Source organism: Ctenocephalides felis, unplaced genomic scaffold (assembly GCF_003426905.1).
Source record: "Ctenocephalides felis isolate EL2017-DRISC unplaced genomic scaffold, ASM342690v1 CF-g0.4_SCAFFOLD_00845, whole genome shotgun sequence".
In the NCBI taxonomy this organism is placed as follows: Eukaryota; Metazoa; Arthropoda; class Insecta; order Siphonaptera; family Pulicidae; genus Ctenocephalides; species Ctenocephalides felis.
This window is the reverse complement of record NW_020536999.1, coordinates 54,076,403-54,094,071: the sequence shown is the minus strand read 5'-3', so window position 1 is coordinate 54,094,071 and position 17,669 is coordinate 54,076,403. Positions and strand designations below refer to the sequence as shown.

Genomic DNA, 17,669 nt, shown 5'->3' with positions numbered 1-17,669 from the left:
AAATGTTTACCCAAGTGCGTTTAGACTGTTTATGTACTGGGGCACTTTTTCAATTTTGTGAAAATTATTGAAAAATGTGAAAATGTCGCCAAGCTAAGCACAGTATAAGTGAAAATGTCGTACAGAATTATTTGCAAATGCGTTTAGACTGTGACTATGCGGGGGCACTTTTTCAATTTTGTGGAAATTTGGCAACTATTTTTTTTTTTGAAATTTGATTCGAATTGTTAATGTTCTGGAGATGATAAATTGATTTATTTATAATTAACTTTCCGTAGGGTAAGTTATAGTAATCGCACAAAAATCGAAAATGAAAATTTTTATATATCTTTACGTTTCAAAGGTTTCTGAATATATTGGCATACCTTAGAGAAAATTGATGTATGTGTGTGTATGTGTGTGCGTGCATGTGTGTGTGTTCAGATACAAATTTTCGTCGACGATTTCGGGAACCGGGATGAAGCAATTTGAATAATTCAAAAAACATTCGATTCGTATTGATAAGGAGACGTGCTGATTAGTTTTTGTCAAAGGCAGGTCCGTTCCGAAGATATGGGGCAAAAAGGACCACAAACGGTAACTCAGTTTTTAAGAGAACGGATCGTCCGGTTTGAATAATTCAAAAACATTTTACTTGCATTATCAAGATGAAGATTTGATCAAATTTTCATGAAAATAGGTCTAGCGGTTTCGGAGATCTAGTAAAAAAAACTAAAAAAAAATAACATTTGGCGGTCAACAATAATCATTAGACATTAGACATATGCATATCAAATTATCAGATATTTTATTGAGATTTTAACAATAAGTATAAGTTTTGTTTACATTCCTATGGGTTCCGTACTATTGTTTTTCCGTTAGACAGCGACGCGGCGCTTACGCGCTTCTATATTTCATCTCTATGCAGTTAAAGCAGTACGATTGCTTTGAAAAAAAGTTCAGATCTTCCAAAATATATCAAAATGAAAATTGTTTAAAAATTTTTAAAAAAAAAAATTTTTTTTTTCAAAAAAAAGTAATTTTTTGTCCGATTTAAAATTTCTAAAAAATCTTATTTTTTCGAAGTGAAATTTTTTTGGCACGGGAAGTTCCAGCAATTTGCCTTAAGGCACGATGCCTTAATTGCCTTAAGACAGAATTCCACTTACAGCTAGTTTTATTCTTCTTTTAGATGTACACATATTTCTTCCAAATTTGGTCACAAACGATTAAGAATAACCTGAAACGTTAAGTAACAAACGTAAACCAAGCAAGTCGAATTTTCTGGGAAAAACAAAACTACTTCTTCTGGGCGTTATAATGTAAGCGGCAAATGTATAGCTTAATAAAGGCAATGCAAAATAGAATTACGATTATTATAATCGGCAATAATTAATTAACAGAAGATTTTTAATTTGATATCGATATAATTATTCAATAAATTTAAGTTTAATATAATTTTGTTTGACGCATGCCTCGTGGTCGATCACGTGCCGACAAATTCATGCTGAAGGGGGGGATATAAGGAAAATAAATAACGTTTATCTTCAGTTCCTTTGAAACCGTAGGTGTGTAAGGGTTGGTTGGACAAGTTTTGTTATATCTTTATATAATTACGATTAAAATGTGAGTAATAATATTAATATTAAGCCAATTGAAAAATAATATTTAACAAATCTTAATATTTAGAAAATACTAATAGATAATAAAATAAAATTTATTTTTATTTCCAAAATTTAAAGAAATTGCGGTATATTTGCGTGTGCTTAGAAAATTATAAAAATTCGTTTATTCAAATATTATACAAAGCATTGATTAAGTTTAAATATCAAATGGTGATGGGTATTATAATGCTGACATATATATGTGTACAATGTGAAATTGGGTTTGAAAATCGCTTTGACTAATCAAGTAAAAATTTCAGTGGTTCTGAATATATAAAAGCACATGCTTAAAACGGCATATATGATGTTTAACCCCTTAACTCACAATGACGAGCGATGCGATGGCTAGGCCAAACCTAAATATTACGGGCCAGAAGCAAATATTACGCATTATGGCCATGGCCTGGTGCGGTAATTGCAAGTATTACAAAATATGTATTTATACGAAACTATAAAACACAAAATTATTTTAAACTTCCTGAAGGAGAAGTTTATGTTTTCATCAAAAAATCCGATTCGCTAATGTTATGTTTTCTCGAAGTTTCAAGCCATTCTGAATCGAATGAAAACAAATTTAGAAAAAGTATGTGTGAGTGTGTATGTGATTTTTCGCCGTAAATCGACGTTTCCTCAAATACGGCTAGATAGATTTCAAAAATTTAAACGCCATTCGATGTATCTCGATGAGGACTAGCGTTTATCAATTTTGCGCGACGATCAGCCAAGCCGTTTCTTTGTAAATAGCAGAAAAGTGAAAATTTTTTAATGTGTGGTGAAAATATTAGTTGGGAATGATACTGATTAGTTTTAGATGAAAATCTACCGAGCCGTTTTCTTGTAATTCGTTGTTGAAAAAAAAATTTGAGGCGATTTTTATGTATTTTTTTGGCGATATATATCATGGTCTTATAGAACTTACTGAAATATTGCGGCCTTACGACAAGTAATTTAATTTTAAAAATTCATCATTTAACGTTTGTTAAAATTTAATTTAGACGATTTACTTGGAATAACTACGAAAGTCCTGCGGAAACTGGTTCAATTATAAAAAATGTTGATTTTTGAAAATTTGCTTTTAGAAAATTGCCTCAAGGCAAAATACCAATATCAACTAGTTATTTTTGGGATAAACTGTACACTGTTTAAGAAAATAGTCACGGACGCTGCGCCAACTTGGTTCAACTTTGGCCCAAAATTTTTGAACCTAAATGGTAAGTTAAAGGGTTAAAAGGTTTCATTTAAGACATTTTCAATCAATCAGAAATACGAAGGTCATAAGCTACTTGTTGTACGTATTTTTATACTATTAGTTTGGGGAATAAAAATAACATCTATTTTTTTAAGGACAATATATGTGTTAGAGACAACGTTTGCTTAATATTTTCAGAAATGAAATGAATTTTAATATGCAAATTTCATAAAACATAAAAATATTCATTAAAATCAGCATTAAATAATATTGTTTGAATATTTGTATTATATATAAGTAAAGCCGCTTACAAAAAAATTAAAATTGCAATCATATTATACGTGGTACGCACATGTGGTATAAATGGTTTATATTGAAATGTTGGGGCATTGTATCGAAGTCGTGTTGAATGTATTAAGAACTTATTATTTTTTTTCATAAATTTGTAACAATTGTATAGGAATGTCATATTAAATTTAAGTAAAAATAAAACACTAACGGACTTTTCAAACTCTTTGGATAAGGTCATTACTATCTCAACCTGTTCATCATCAAATACGAATTTCAAATTTCAACTTACAAAAAAATGTATAAAATAAAAATTGCAATTACACAGGCAATCCATACGCATATGTGGTATAAACAGTTTATATTCAAACATTGGTTCATTGTATCGAAGTCCGGAATAATTAATAATAATATAAATATTTTATTATAATATATATATATATATATATATATATATATATATAAAATATATTAATATATAATTAAAAAGATTATTTTACGGAATAATTAAATTTTATATATAAATATAATTACCTAATTGAACAACATAAATATAAATTACTAGAAAAAAAATAAAAAGTGAATAATATTAATATAATAATCAATGAAATATTTTATTATATATAAATATATATAAATCATTAAGTTTACCGACAACAATTTATTGGTAATTAAATAGTTTATATATAATTAAATAACCGAAATAATTAATAATAATATAAATATTTTATTATATATAATATATATATATATATATATATATATATATATAAAATATATTAATATATAATTTAATATTTAAACATTGGTTCATTGTATCGAAGTCGTGTTGAATGTATTAAGAATTTATTATTTTTTTCATATATTTGTAACAATTTACATTTACGTTTTTTTTTCGAAATTTATGAAAAAAATTGTGGTTATGGCATTGTGCGTTAAGGCAATTTAGTAGTTCTTCCCGTACTGTAATTTGAAACTTTTTGAAAACTAAAAAAGTGTATTTTTGAGAAATTTTAAAGTTTTGAAAAACAGACTTTTAAGAAAAAAAAGACTTTTAAGAATAAAATTTTGCAATTTTTTTATTTTTTGAAAATTTAAAATGTTTTTAAAATTTTGAAATTTAGATAATTGAACTATATATACGAACATTTCAAATCTTGGCACGGAAGAACTCATGGAAATTAAAACAAATATTGTACGTTTTATTAAAATCTTTATAAAATATCTGATAATTTAATGCACATATGATCATTTTGACCCAGCAAATCGCCTGTTTCTAAAACTTTTTCTGGATCTCCGAAACCGCATGACCTGCCGTCCCAAAAATGTAATAATTTCTTCATTCAAGTGAAATGCTTTTTAAATCACTGGACCTGTCTTAGCCAAAAACTTAATTGATTTGTGGTTTTTATATGTTTTGTTAATACAATAAATTCTTCGAGTACATCACGAATACGAGTACATACGGAATCTCGATAGTCACTTTTCATTTGTACATAATATTGTTTATGAGCCCCATAACACATTCTAAATATGTCAGAATAAAAGATTTACTTCTTTATGACACATTGCTTACAATTTATACGCTATAATTCGCTGTTATGTAAGGTTTTATTCATCATTTAAAGAGCTTTATATAACCACTAAATATTATAAATCTGTCACTGAACAAAAAGAGCTGTTATGAAAAATGAATTAGTAAAGTAAAACATTAGAAAAACTATGATATGATACTTAAATCTTGAACGCAAATAATATATTTTATATTATGATATAAATTAATTATTTCATTCACAAGTTTATTTTATTAACGATGACATAAAAGATGATGAATGAATACACTAAATAGTTACAGCTTGAGTTATAAAAGATTTTAGTAGATGTTATGATTTTCATGTTCTAATACTTGGTAAGTTTGTCAAACATTTTATTTCATTTATTTCTTTCTATAGTAGCTGAAACATTTTTTATCCTCTGCCTAATAATAATGTAAACATATTTCATAAGCTCAAAGACGAATTTTTTATTTTACCAAAATACTAATATTAATTTTTTTTAAATATTGTTTATATTTTCATATAATTTAATTTTAGAAACGGTTTCAAGGATATTTGAAAATATCTAATATTATTTATTCAATTTTATTATATGATTTTGTTGTATAATATAATATAATTTTACATCAATTTGTAAAAATTTTTGTCAACATATATTTCAAAATCTGCACAAAAATGTACATATATGTTTCACATATATCACCACTACTTATATTTAAATGTATTTAAAAATTCACTTACAATTCACCCTGATTAAATGAATCTGGTTCCCAAATTGTTGATAAATGTTTGGTAAATCCAATCGATCTAGAATAAAGTAAATTCTTAGAAAAAAGAATTAAAAAGAATTTTTTTAAAGTAAATGAATGTAAAATTTGTATTATTGTATCGATTCATAGCTATGTTATATAAGAAGTATAGTGCTTAATTATTAATTAATTACATCATTTTATTTTTCAAAGTATTTAATGTATGTTGTTTACTGAAGTTTAGTACGCAATTAAAGAAAACTATCAAAATAAATATTTCTAATAGGCCCTGGATACTGGATATGTTGTGCCCTATATCATCATAAGCTAACTTACTAAATTTTTAAATGAAATCATTTTTGATCATATTTTAATATCAATCAGAACCTTACGTCTTATAAGCTATTGGGTAGAACTTTTCCTCACGACGTATTTTTAGATGCCAACCCAACGATGGTAATACATTCATATTTGATTACTTTATCATTCAAATTTGTCAAATTGGGCTGACTATTATTCAATTTGGCCTCTGGGAGGAGGAGCCAGTTTCACTTAGAAACATATTTAAGATCAATATTTCCAAGTAAAAATTGATATCGCTACTGCTCCATACCAGGCTTATTCGTGACGGGGATTGAACCTGCGACCCGCCTGATTGCGAAACTAAGTGCCCTATCGAATCCTGATCTGAAAATAACATTTTATCAGAATGTTAATTCCGTGCTATAATAAGATAACTACGAATAAATGCAGAAGTAATAATATTATTTCATTATTGTACACATAAACTTTTACTATACGAAATCATAAAACTTTTGAGTACTGCTTTTAAGGAAATATGGCAAAGTACAATAGGTATAAAAAATCTGAAAAAACATTATATATAATGTAATGTATATTATATATATATATATATATATATATATATATATATATATATATACTGACTTTTTACTGACTGTATCTGCCATATCTGTTTTACCCCCAATAACTGATTTCCAATGACTTGACAGGCAAAAATAAATCCATGAATTTTAAAGTCGAACATGTAAAAATCTAGCAAATAATATATGAGACAAAAGTTCAATTTATTCTGCAATCATATTTTCTATATTTGAGAGATGCATTCGTGCAGATTATAAAATGCGTAGATAAAAATATAGTATTTATAGTTCATTTTTATGTTATAAAAGATTTTTGTTAGGTAAATTGGCTGATATTGAATTATCAAATATTTTAATTTAAATAATTATTACAGTAAATAAATTCCAAACAAAATGCTGAATGCTCAATTTTTACACACTATCTATAATAGCTAACATTTTTTTTCTTTCGACAGAAACGATTTTATTTTTTTAAACTATTAAAAATAAACAAATCAATGATTATTTAACTGTTAAATTTTAACAAGATATAATTAATTTGTCAAATGCATCTATTTTTTATTTTTTTTAATTTTAATTTTATTCTGCAGTCTGTATATATAATTATATTTAGCACAGAATGTTGACAAGTTGTTTACAAATTAGTAGATACCCCCAGTAGCGTATCTACTAGAGCTAATATAATAAAAAAAAAACTAAAAACAAAAGGGCAACTTTTATTATTTTTATTTTTATAGTAATCGATTTGGCGGTTTAAATCGCAAAATTAAATCTGATTTTAGATAAAAATTTGGTTACAATCCCTAATTTATCTAATAATTTAATTTTATAAATGTTACTGACAAATAGCAAAAAATACATAAAAAAGAGTTATTTATTTTTTCACTTTTTTATACGAATTCGACTTTTAGTATTTCGAAGGATTCGAAGCAACTGCATGTACTCCAACAGCAGCGTCGGACTGCCTTAAGAGGTTGGAAATCACTGTTATAAAAATTTATTCATCTAATATTTATTTGTAATGCAGGAAGTTATAATAATTAGTTTTAAATATTATAACACGCTCAATTAGTAAATAAATTTTGAGATCGGTGGTTAAAAAAAAACAATGTAGATTTACCCAGGGTATGTAAAGCGCTCTACTTACAACCTAGATTTTATATTGAAATGCATCCAACCTGCTGGTGAAATACTTATAACAGCAAAGAAAACGCATAACAACAATTAATATTAAACCCTTCTTAATTTGCAGATTAAAAGTCTTGAAATGCGTTCAAATGTGGCGATACCTGATGGCCAGACCCCGCGGTGACGCCATGCGAGGTGACGGTCAAGCGGCGTCACATACCAGGGACGGTTACGTGGCGTCACGCGCCGGAAGCGGCGTCATTATTGGCAGCCGAGCCGATGAGGTCGCCAATTCAAATGGAGGCGTCACCGGCGTTGCGGCCAAACCTCATGGAGGATTTATGTATACTCCTCCAGGTAAAAGAGAAGCTGTTCAAGATAATGGATTCAGAAATCTATGGCTTATTATAAGTTGACACTTATTACAAGTTATTATTACAGCGAATATCAGGTCCTCGGTTTCTACGATTGAACTCTCTACGTCCCAAATGAATTTAAGCCAAGTTAGTAATCATCTCCAACCGTCTTCACTTAATTCAAGTCATCCTGATAAATCTACAAATAGTACGGCATTGTGCATGGACGGAGAGGCAATTTCGGATACACCCAACCAAAATATACAGGTGAGATTTTAGTAATGATAAGTTCTAAAGCTACTTATTCATCTAAAAATTCACTTTATAATTTATTTATAATATTTATATATATATATATATACGTATATATATATATATATATATATAATTTAATATACATGTTCCAGTTATTAATAGCTTGGTTTATCACAGTGTAATAGTGTAGTGTATTTTTGTATAATTAATTTTCTGTAAGTATTTATATATAAGTTCTATAACTTTATATTATTTTCCTCCTACATCATATAAAATCTTTTAGTTTTTCCACTGAATGACGGTCTCGATGAAGACCGAAACGTATGGATAAATAAAGTATTTAAAAAAATACTTCAGTTTTTTTTGCTTGGTGTTACTGCCCGATTCTAAATAACTCATCAATATATGTATATATATATATATATATATATATATATATATATATATATATGATACAGTTTTGCAGCCACAAGTCGAAAAATAAAACAAGATAGGGTAGTGGTTAAGGTGCGCGACTTCCACGCTGAGGTCCCGGGTTCAATTCCCGGTATAGGCAATAGATAGGTAGAGATAATACATAGGGCGTAAGGTAAACCTATATAATATAGGTGAATATATAAATTAGACAGTAAGGTAAGGGGCCCAGTTTCTGACCTTTTTAGAGTGACGGTGGAGGTTAAACTATAATAATTAATATAAAACTTAACTTAATGAAGAAAATTATAATTTTATCTATTAGTTTAGGATTTTTAAAATAAAGTAATGTGCATAAAAAAATTATTTGAACTAAATTTATATTTTAAATTGACGTTTTAAAAATTGACATTAGGAGCTCCAGTTTCTGACCCTCAGAATTCTTCGTGTGGCAGTTTCTGACCCTGACCGTAGCCCAATTTCTGACCCTCAAATTTAATCATGATTAGGTTATGAAGTGCTTACTAATTTTAAATAAACTGAAATTATTATTAAAATAAATAAATTAAATATTTATTCTAAAAATATACAGTTTGTTAAAATTTGACGTATAAATAGTTCAAGTCTTGTTATAACATATTACACAAACAATAAAATTAAAATTAATTATTTAAATTAATTGGACTTTTTTTTTATTTTAAGAGCTTTTTGTTTCTTTTTTTCTTCAAGTTTTTCTTTTTTAATTATTTTTTCTGCCTCCTTGATGGCTTTATTTTTGGACCTTTCAGCTTTTTTCAATTCTTTTTCTTCTTCTAATTTTCATTTAATTAATTGTAATTGTATAATTGTATAATAATAAAAATATTAGTAAACTAAAACAGTCATAATTTAAGCGTTGATAAAACTGACATTTTTTTATTAATAATTTTATCACTTAAAAGATGTATTTACAAGATTTAAATACAATCTTTCATTTATACCAATGAATATTAAATGTAAATTTATCACTTTACTACGAAAAATAGTAAAAAAAATATAAGATAACAATAAATATTATTATTTTTACATTTAATGAACAAGTGACTAAAAACATGCGACAAATAACCTAGCTTTTAGAAGGTTAGAATTGCAGGGTCAACAACTGTGACATACACTTAAAATTGAGCCTAGTTATTGACCCTCAAATTTCAGTAATAAAACTAAATTTAATATGTTTTATAAATATTTTAAAATAAATTTTAATTAATTATTGACTTATTTGTATATTTTTAGTTAGATTTTCGTACTTACATCATAATTAGTGCACTAACTCAATTGTCGTAGCTCCTTACATAAACTGTTTAGACTAAAGCTAAATAATGGCTTCCACAGTCACTTTTGGTTTAAAAAATTTTTTTTATTTAGTTAATATTTTTTATATTTTTTTAATTGACATTAATGAGGCATAGAATAAATTACTGTCAATTAAGAAAAAATTTATTTTCACATTAAATTTATAGTTTTTTAATTAATTCCAAAAAAAGTTGAAAAGGTCAGAAACTGGGCCAGGGTCAATAACTGGGTCTTTTACCTTAGTATTATAAGAAGTAAAAGGTCTGTAGGTATATAATAAGTTAATGACGGTATAGGTATCTCACGGCATGATAGATAATAGATATCTATCGATGATATACAATAATATAATATAATATAGTATGATAGGTAATAGGTTATCTATCATATTATTAGGTTAAGTCTTATTGTAATAAATCTTGAGTTCTTTTATATCATAATAAATACCTGTAGGTATTAATGAATACAAATAATACCAGAATAAATATGATTAATGTCATTGAAGAATATAAATTATGTACTCAATGATTCCCTCATACTTGTACAATTTAATGTATAGACTAGCTGTATATAATAGAATTAATTATATAATAAGTCAATATATTACATTTGTGAGGTCTTATCGAAATATATCAAATTTTTTGAACCGGATTTTAAATTTTAGCGTTCCGGCAAAAAAAATATTAGCACAACACCACTGTATATATATATATATATATGTGTGTGTGTGTGTGTGTGTGTTATTTTGATTCGGGCAGTAACACCAAGTAAAAAAACTAAAGTAGTTGTAAAAACTTAATTTACACGAAACATACGTTTCGGTCTTCATCGGTAGAACAACTAAAAGATTTTATAAAAAATGTAGAAAGAAAATGATATAAATTTATAGACATATATAAATACTTACAGAAAATTAATTACACAAAAATACGCTACACAATAATGAAACAAGCTATTAATAATTGGAACATCTAAAACTAATGATTTTTGACCATTTTTTGTTACATTCTAGTGTTTACAAAGTTATTGACATCTAAAAACTGAATGAATTGTGTTTACGAATTTTTTGTGAAAGTGTAATTAAAAGACAGTAACCATATGTTTTTCGTCAAATAATAAAATAATAAAATACACGCTTCGATAAGATTTGATGGAATTTTTAATAATGGTCAAGGATTATTTTATAGTCGTTGCAAAGCGAATTGTTGTTCGTTCTCTTATTTATGGCTGTCTCATTGTGTAATGATATTAGGCATTCCTCGCTAAATCTTCTTTTAAATAAATTATTTTCGGAATGTGGGATCATGGGATTAAAAAATCTATGTTATGCTTGAGCTGATTAATATGATCAAAAAGAACATCACAGCATAAATACAATTCCAAAAACAAAAACCAGTATAAAACAATGCTAACAGATCATATTAATCAGCTCAGGCATAACATAGATTGTTTCAATCCTACGATCCTACATTTCGAAAATAATTAATTCAAAAGACTAAACTTTTTAGTTTAAAAAGCAAAACCTGAATAACATTACCTATCTAAAAAATTAATTAAAAAAAAAATCGAATTAAAATTTGCCTACTACGTAATATAACTGCGAGAATTACATTTAAATTTAGTTATCGATTAATAATAAATTGTGGTTTTTGTTTTTGTTTTGCATAAATAAATACTGAAAAAATACTGTTGCAATTAGCAAATGAAAGTGTGAAAGGATCTTTATCACAAGTTAGAATTTGTACTCATATTTAAGAACGATGAAAATTATCAATAATTATATACCATTTAAACTTATATTGTGCAGAATATTAAACTTATAAATTGCACGTTGCATTTCATAACTTTTATAACTGTGTAAAATCGTTATAATCATTTATTTAGAAGTTCAATGTCGGATTTCTGTTCAAAAATTTATATTATAATACAGTAAATCATACAAAATCAATCATTTGTTGAGTATCTAAGTAAAAGTACAATGAAAAATCTTAAATTATATAGGAATATACATCCATTGCTTCAATATAATAATAATAAATTTTACGCCATTAACAATCTTTACCATATATCAATTTTCAAAATTTCTGACAATAGTCAGAAGATTTTATATTTTCTACGTCATTTTTTTTAATCCAACAGTTTTACTTGTTGTCCCTTTGAGGACAGGTGTAAAATTACTGTATAATAAAATGATAATGATAATAATCTTTAACCCTTTTTACTCGAATGCTGCCACTCCGGCGGCAAAATTCATATAAATCTCGGAATTTGCGAGTGGAAAAGGTTAAATGATAAAATAAGAAAACATAGCAGTAACATGTCATTGAAATATAAAGTTTGGCGTCTTATAATGTAATTTATATTTGTTAATAACTTTTATATAGCACGCAAAAATGTTTGGTAGATTATAGAAAGTTTGAGCCCTTAATTTATATAGTGGTAAAGTCTTGAAAAAATAAGAATTTTCTTTGCTGACATAATTAACTTTGGCAAAACTAATAAATATAATTTTATTCACCAACTGATTGGGGTTTATGCAGTGTAACTAAAGCAGTACCAGTTTATTTTATTTACGTCCCTTATATTGTAACGTATGGTCTTTTGTCTTTCTCAATATCTTTATATTGTGGCTGTAAATCTGAAACCAACTACATTGAATATACATGTATATATATATATATATATGATATCATATATATATATATATATATATATATATATAATATCAAATAAAACTACTTCCTACATCAAAGTCAATATCAATTATTTTAACCATCAGTATAGTAGTCAATATTTCGACAAAAGTCTGCTAAGTGAAAAAATCATCCATCCATTTTTTTGACTTAGGGCATATGTATACAGAATGGTATAAGAGTATACTTTTTCTTCCCGATTTATATAAATCTCATAAAAGTGATTGATACACATAAGCGATAAATCAGATCATTCGGGCTAACAAAATTAGATAATCAAATGAAAGCATATATGAAAGAAAAGTTATCAACTAGCCCACACCGAATTGTAATAGATTAATATTTATTCAAGATCCGTTTGTAAATAACGTGTGTGATCTATCCATATATTGAATGTTTATTGATAATTGTTTATTATATTCTTTAAGCTGCTAGTACGTGCAAATGGGTATATGAATATTGTGAATCGTTTAATCGATTTGCTAATAGTTTAATTATGTAAGTAATTGATATTTTGGATAAGTTTTTTTTTAAATTTGCACATGGGCTTCGTATGACTTAGTGGTTAGAGCTATGCGCTTCGAATCAGATGTTTTAAACTCGATACCTGACCCGGAAAGCCTTGATATCAAGCAGTAGTGACATAGGTTTTCACTTGGAAATATAGATAACAATATGATTCCATGTAAAATAATCCTTCCTCGGCATTGATGCATCAATAAATCATTATTACAGAAAATGTAATAATAAATACAACTCATAAAGATAGGATAACCGTTTGGGTTGCCTTCTGAAAATGTAAAGTAGTTAAGTAAATCTTCAACACTTCAACAGCTTATAAAACCTTTAAGTTCTAATTGTTTTTCAAATAAATAGAATAAAAAATAGTGCGCGTAAGGTTCACACGCGATTGAAGTAAAAATTATTTGCTACTGTACAAGATAGCATTTAAGTAAAAATAAATACATCATATAACAATTTTGAATAATGTTTATTAGTAATATGCACATTTATATAATAATAAATTATAAATTATATATTTATAACAGCATTAAAAATATGTATAATATTTAAAAACAATACTGCAATTAAAGTCATACTTCAAATATGACATGATCGGTTTGTCATTGTAATTAGCATTTAGAAATGAACCTTCATAAGAGAAATGAAGTAATTGCTGATTAATTACTTCTATGGATTATGGTAAACAATGCCTAAACAAATATTGTTTTTGCAACTTTATTCATCATGTAATTATGTTTGAAGAATTTCATGTAATTAAAATTAACATACATTCATTGACTGCTTGTATTTTTTACTTTTTCGCTGGCGATATAATCTCATTCTTTCAACAGCTGTAATATCTGTCTTGCCTAAAAAATATTTTCCATTTTAATAACTTCAAAGATTTATAGAAACCACGAATAATATAGAAATAATTTGTATATTATTACCGTTTAGTTCACGGCATTACAGTAGTACCGTTTGGTTCACGGCACAAATGTTTAATTTGTTTTATTATTTTCAAGGAACAGGGTAAAATATTCTTCTGATTCGTCATTTTTCATTAAATCAAGTTTTGTACTACGATGTGACTTTAAAATGTTTATTTATCTATGCCGATTTCTTTGTTGATATTGGAACGCATACAACTTTGATGCCGGTACGCATACAACGACAGATCTCTATTCACATACGCGACGACTAATCACAATCGACCCGTATAGAAATGATATCATCGAGAGCGAATGACGAATCATTGGCACTCGACTCTTATTTTATCTTATCTGCCGTAACGCACTTCCGTTGCGGATTTACACCCTAGTCGCGCCTAAAGAAGTTTTACTTCAAAAATTAATTTATTGAAGTAACATTTCCATATACTTTCTATATAAACCATATAGAAAGTATATGGAAATTTTAATCCAGACCAGTGTTTAACAACATTTTGTAGAGGCTTTCAAAGTTTCGGTTCTTGAAAATATAATAAAGAAATAAAAAACACCCAAACGCTTTCGTTATGAACATATGCATACAGGAATATATTTTTTTATTTTAATATAAATTATTAATATAATATATTACACATGAAGGCATTTGTGAGTAATATTGAATTGTAGACTTACTCGTATTCTATTTAAAATTACTTTTTGTCTATTAGTTGAATAAAGAGTTGTTTTATATTTTCAGAATGAAGAATCCCGCGCCAGTCGATGGTACCAGGAATTTAGGACGTTCATTTCTGAGAGAATTTTACCAAAGGGTTCAGTGAAAAGTGCTGCCAAAGCTCCAGATTGGTTCCTTGATAAGTTTTCTAGATCGAGAAGAGCCAGCCGGTTTTCTCAAGATAACAAGAATCAAAATAATGAAGATGCAACTGTTATCTGCGGATATCCTTTGGTAGTAGACACCACCTTGAACTCACATTATCGGGTAGGTGCTTTATTTATATTATTAATTAAATAATGAGAAATTATTTATTATCAAGGCGAGCTCAAATGAAAAGTAGTGTGTAATATCTAATAGAGTCCAATATATGGGCTTCCTCACGACTTAGTGGTTAGAACTATGGGGCTATGGCTATGGGCTTCAGATAAAAATTTCCAGGTACATTACCTCACTTCGTACAGCCCAATGTCAAGCAGTTGTGAAATTTATTTTTACTTGAAAACATTTTTGAAACGTAGTAAATCAGCCAGATTTTCAGCGAAAACACTAACTTTTCTTTTAATAAGTTAGTTAATCTATTGAGATGCGCATTGTAGAGTGCTTTTCCTATGAATATTTATTATTATCAATTTCACAATTTTACTATAACGCTTTCATTAATATTTTTACTTTAATGCGGTTTCATTAATTAGTCGGGTTTAATTAAAAACCATAATATTCAACACATCAATAATATATTTATTGGACACCAATATTTTAAATACACTTTTTTGTTTTATACAAAAAGTCATAGCACAGTTATTATTCTTTAGAGTTAATTTGCTCCACATTTTTGAGTGGACAGGTGGACAATAATTTTATTTTCTAAAATAAAAATAAAAAATTTTCATAATCTGAAATGTTGCTAACCCTCAATTCTTATATATTAAGTCGATTATTTACACACCATGCACCTTGCCTTATGGCAAAATGCCACTTATACCTAATCTGTTTATTTTTATCATTATTTTCAATTCGATCAGAGTTAATCAAATAACAATGGGCTCCATAATCAACTTTGCTGTCGTAAATCACAATTTCCAGTAAACTTAAAAAATCGATAACAATTGAATATTTTCTTTGCACGTGGAATATCTGAGGGATATTAAGATTTTTCTTTCAGGTAATAATATTAATCAATATTATTTCACTACGTAGAACTTAATTATACTTTTTAGAATTTCAACGACTGTTTATGCCTTTGATGGAATGCATGATATTTAATTCTACTTAAAAAAAATCTCTCAGCCTTAAGTATTTTTATGCAAAAGAAGAAGCTTTTGTTTAAAAATCATAAACAATTTTAATGACAAAATTCACTATGATTATTATTTGGAAGTAATGATTTATAAAATATATCTATTTTGTGTTGCAGAAGTATCAGATCATTCACATAGTCTAATTATCTAAAATAATAACAATATCAATACTTTATGCACACTGAAAAAGTAACTTAATATTTTGTTTATTTTTTATTCATTACATATTTTCTCTCAGAGATTGATATTATTTTATATAAGTCTTTGTTCATTAATCATAAAAAATGATTATAATGACAACATTCAAAAGGTAGTTATACTGTAAGGAGTTTATAGAAGGGTTTATAACATTCACTTTCAATTATAATTTCGTTTAAATTCATAGAATACGGATTTCTAAAAATGCTAAAAATCCAACATATATAACCAGGAGTTAATAAATACCAATGAGATTTATCAACATATGAATTCTTCCCAGATGATGGGGTGAAATCTTATTAAATTCTGAATCCTTCTTGAAGTCGTTCTTGCATGTTAAATGTACTCACACATTAATTATATCATCGGATTATTATTATATATAATCCATTTTATAAGCGACAACCTATTTTGGATATGATGTGGGTGTAAATTGAATTAATTTTACTTAAATGATTAATGATGAGATAGTTTTAGTACAGGGATTAGCAATGGAAAATGATTGCATGGTAGAAAAAATGCATTAATATGGTATGACAGTTTTTAATCGTAAATTAAAAATGTAAAGTAAAAATTAAATTGCAAACTGGCAAGTTAATTTCCTTAATTGAGGAATCAGCTTATATATTAACTGTATATCATTGTTTTGCTCGAAGGCAGGTTCTTGTAATGCGTTAAACATTAACTGGATTTAGAGAAGATTGTCTAGCTCCACATATACACTATAATTTTATTCATCTGTCAGGACGTTCGAAGCAGAATTGGGCTACTGAGTACTCATTCCACAATTATTTAATTTTTTAAATTTTATATTACTTTAAATTTACTTAGTTGAAAGTTAGCCTTAAGACAAGTTACACGAAATTCCCAAAATGCGTGATAATTGATTTAATCAACCGAAATTGTGATTTAGATAAAATTTTCATCTCAACATTGCAATTTCCAACAGAATTTTATCAAACACATTTAAATTATCTGTAATTATATTAATTATACTGCACAAACAAGTGCTTGTATGTCTTAAAATTGTAGCTTATTATTTTAATTTTAAATTTTAATGAATTGATAATGTTGGGCTTATCCTAAATCAAAAGCAACTTTATACACAAATTTTGACTAAAATATTTTTTCAAATTTTGATGAATTTTTCAAATTAAAGTACTTGCCGTAGAAACGTAAAATTTTAGTATGTTGTTCAGAATGGCTTGAAATGTCGAACCGGATCGGATTTTTTGATGAAAACATAAACTCCTCCTTCGGGAAGTTAAAAGTAGACTAAATATTTCTCATATTCTTGAATATCAAGTTTGAATTCACTACCATACACCTTTCTACCCGCTTCTTAAATTTTTAAAAATTATTCTTATTAGTTTACTGAGGCTCTTATTAGTTTACTGACAACATGCAGTTGATTATAATTGAATTACAAAATGCTTTTTTAGTTAATAAGTATAAATTCAAACTTTAAGAATCCAGCATAGGGTTAATTAAAATCACTTGGTGATTATCAACAACTA

The 17,669-nt window shown here is 27.0% G+C and overlaps 1 protein-coding gene across 1 annotated transcript in view; it reads left to right on the top strand.

The window, feature by feature from the left end:
• Positions 1 to 7,601: 7,601 nt before the first annotated feature.
• Positions 7,602 to 17,669, top strand: part of LOC113385625 (cyclic nucleotide-gated cation channel subunit A) — a 29,256-nt gene continuing 19,188 nt past the window's right edge. Inside the window, exons 1-3 of the mRNA XM_026623476.1 lie at positions 7,602 to 7,794; positions 7,879 to 8,060; positions 14,678 to 14,920. Of these exons, the coding sequence (XP_026479261.1) occupies positions 7,602 to 7,794; positions 7,879 to 8,060; positions 14,678 to 14,920 (618 nt within the window). The remainder of the gene's footprint in view (positions 7,795 to 7,878; positions 8,061 to 14,677; positions 14,921 to 17,669) is intronic.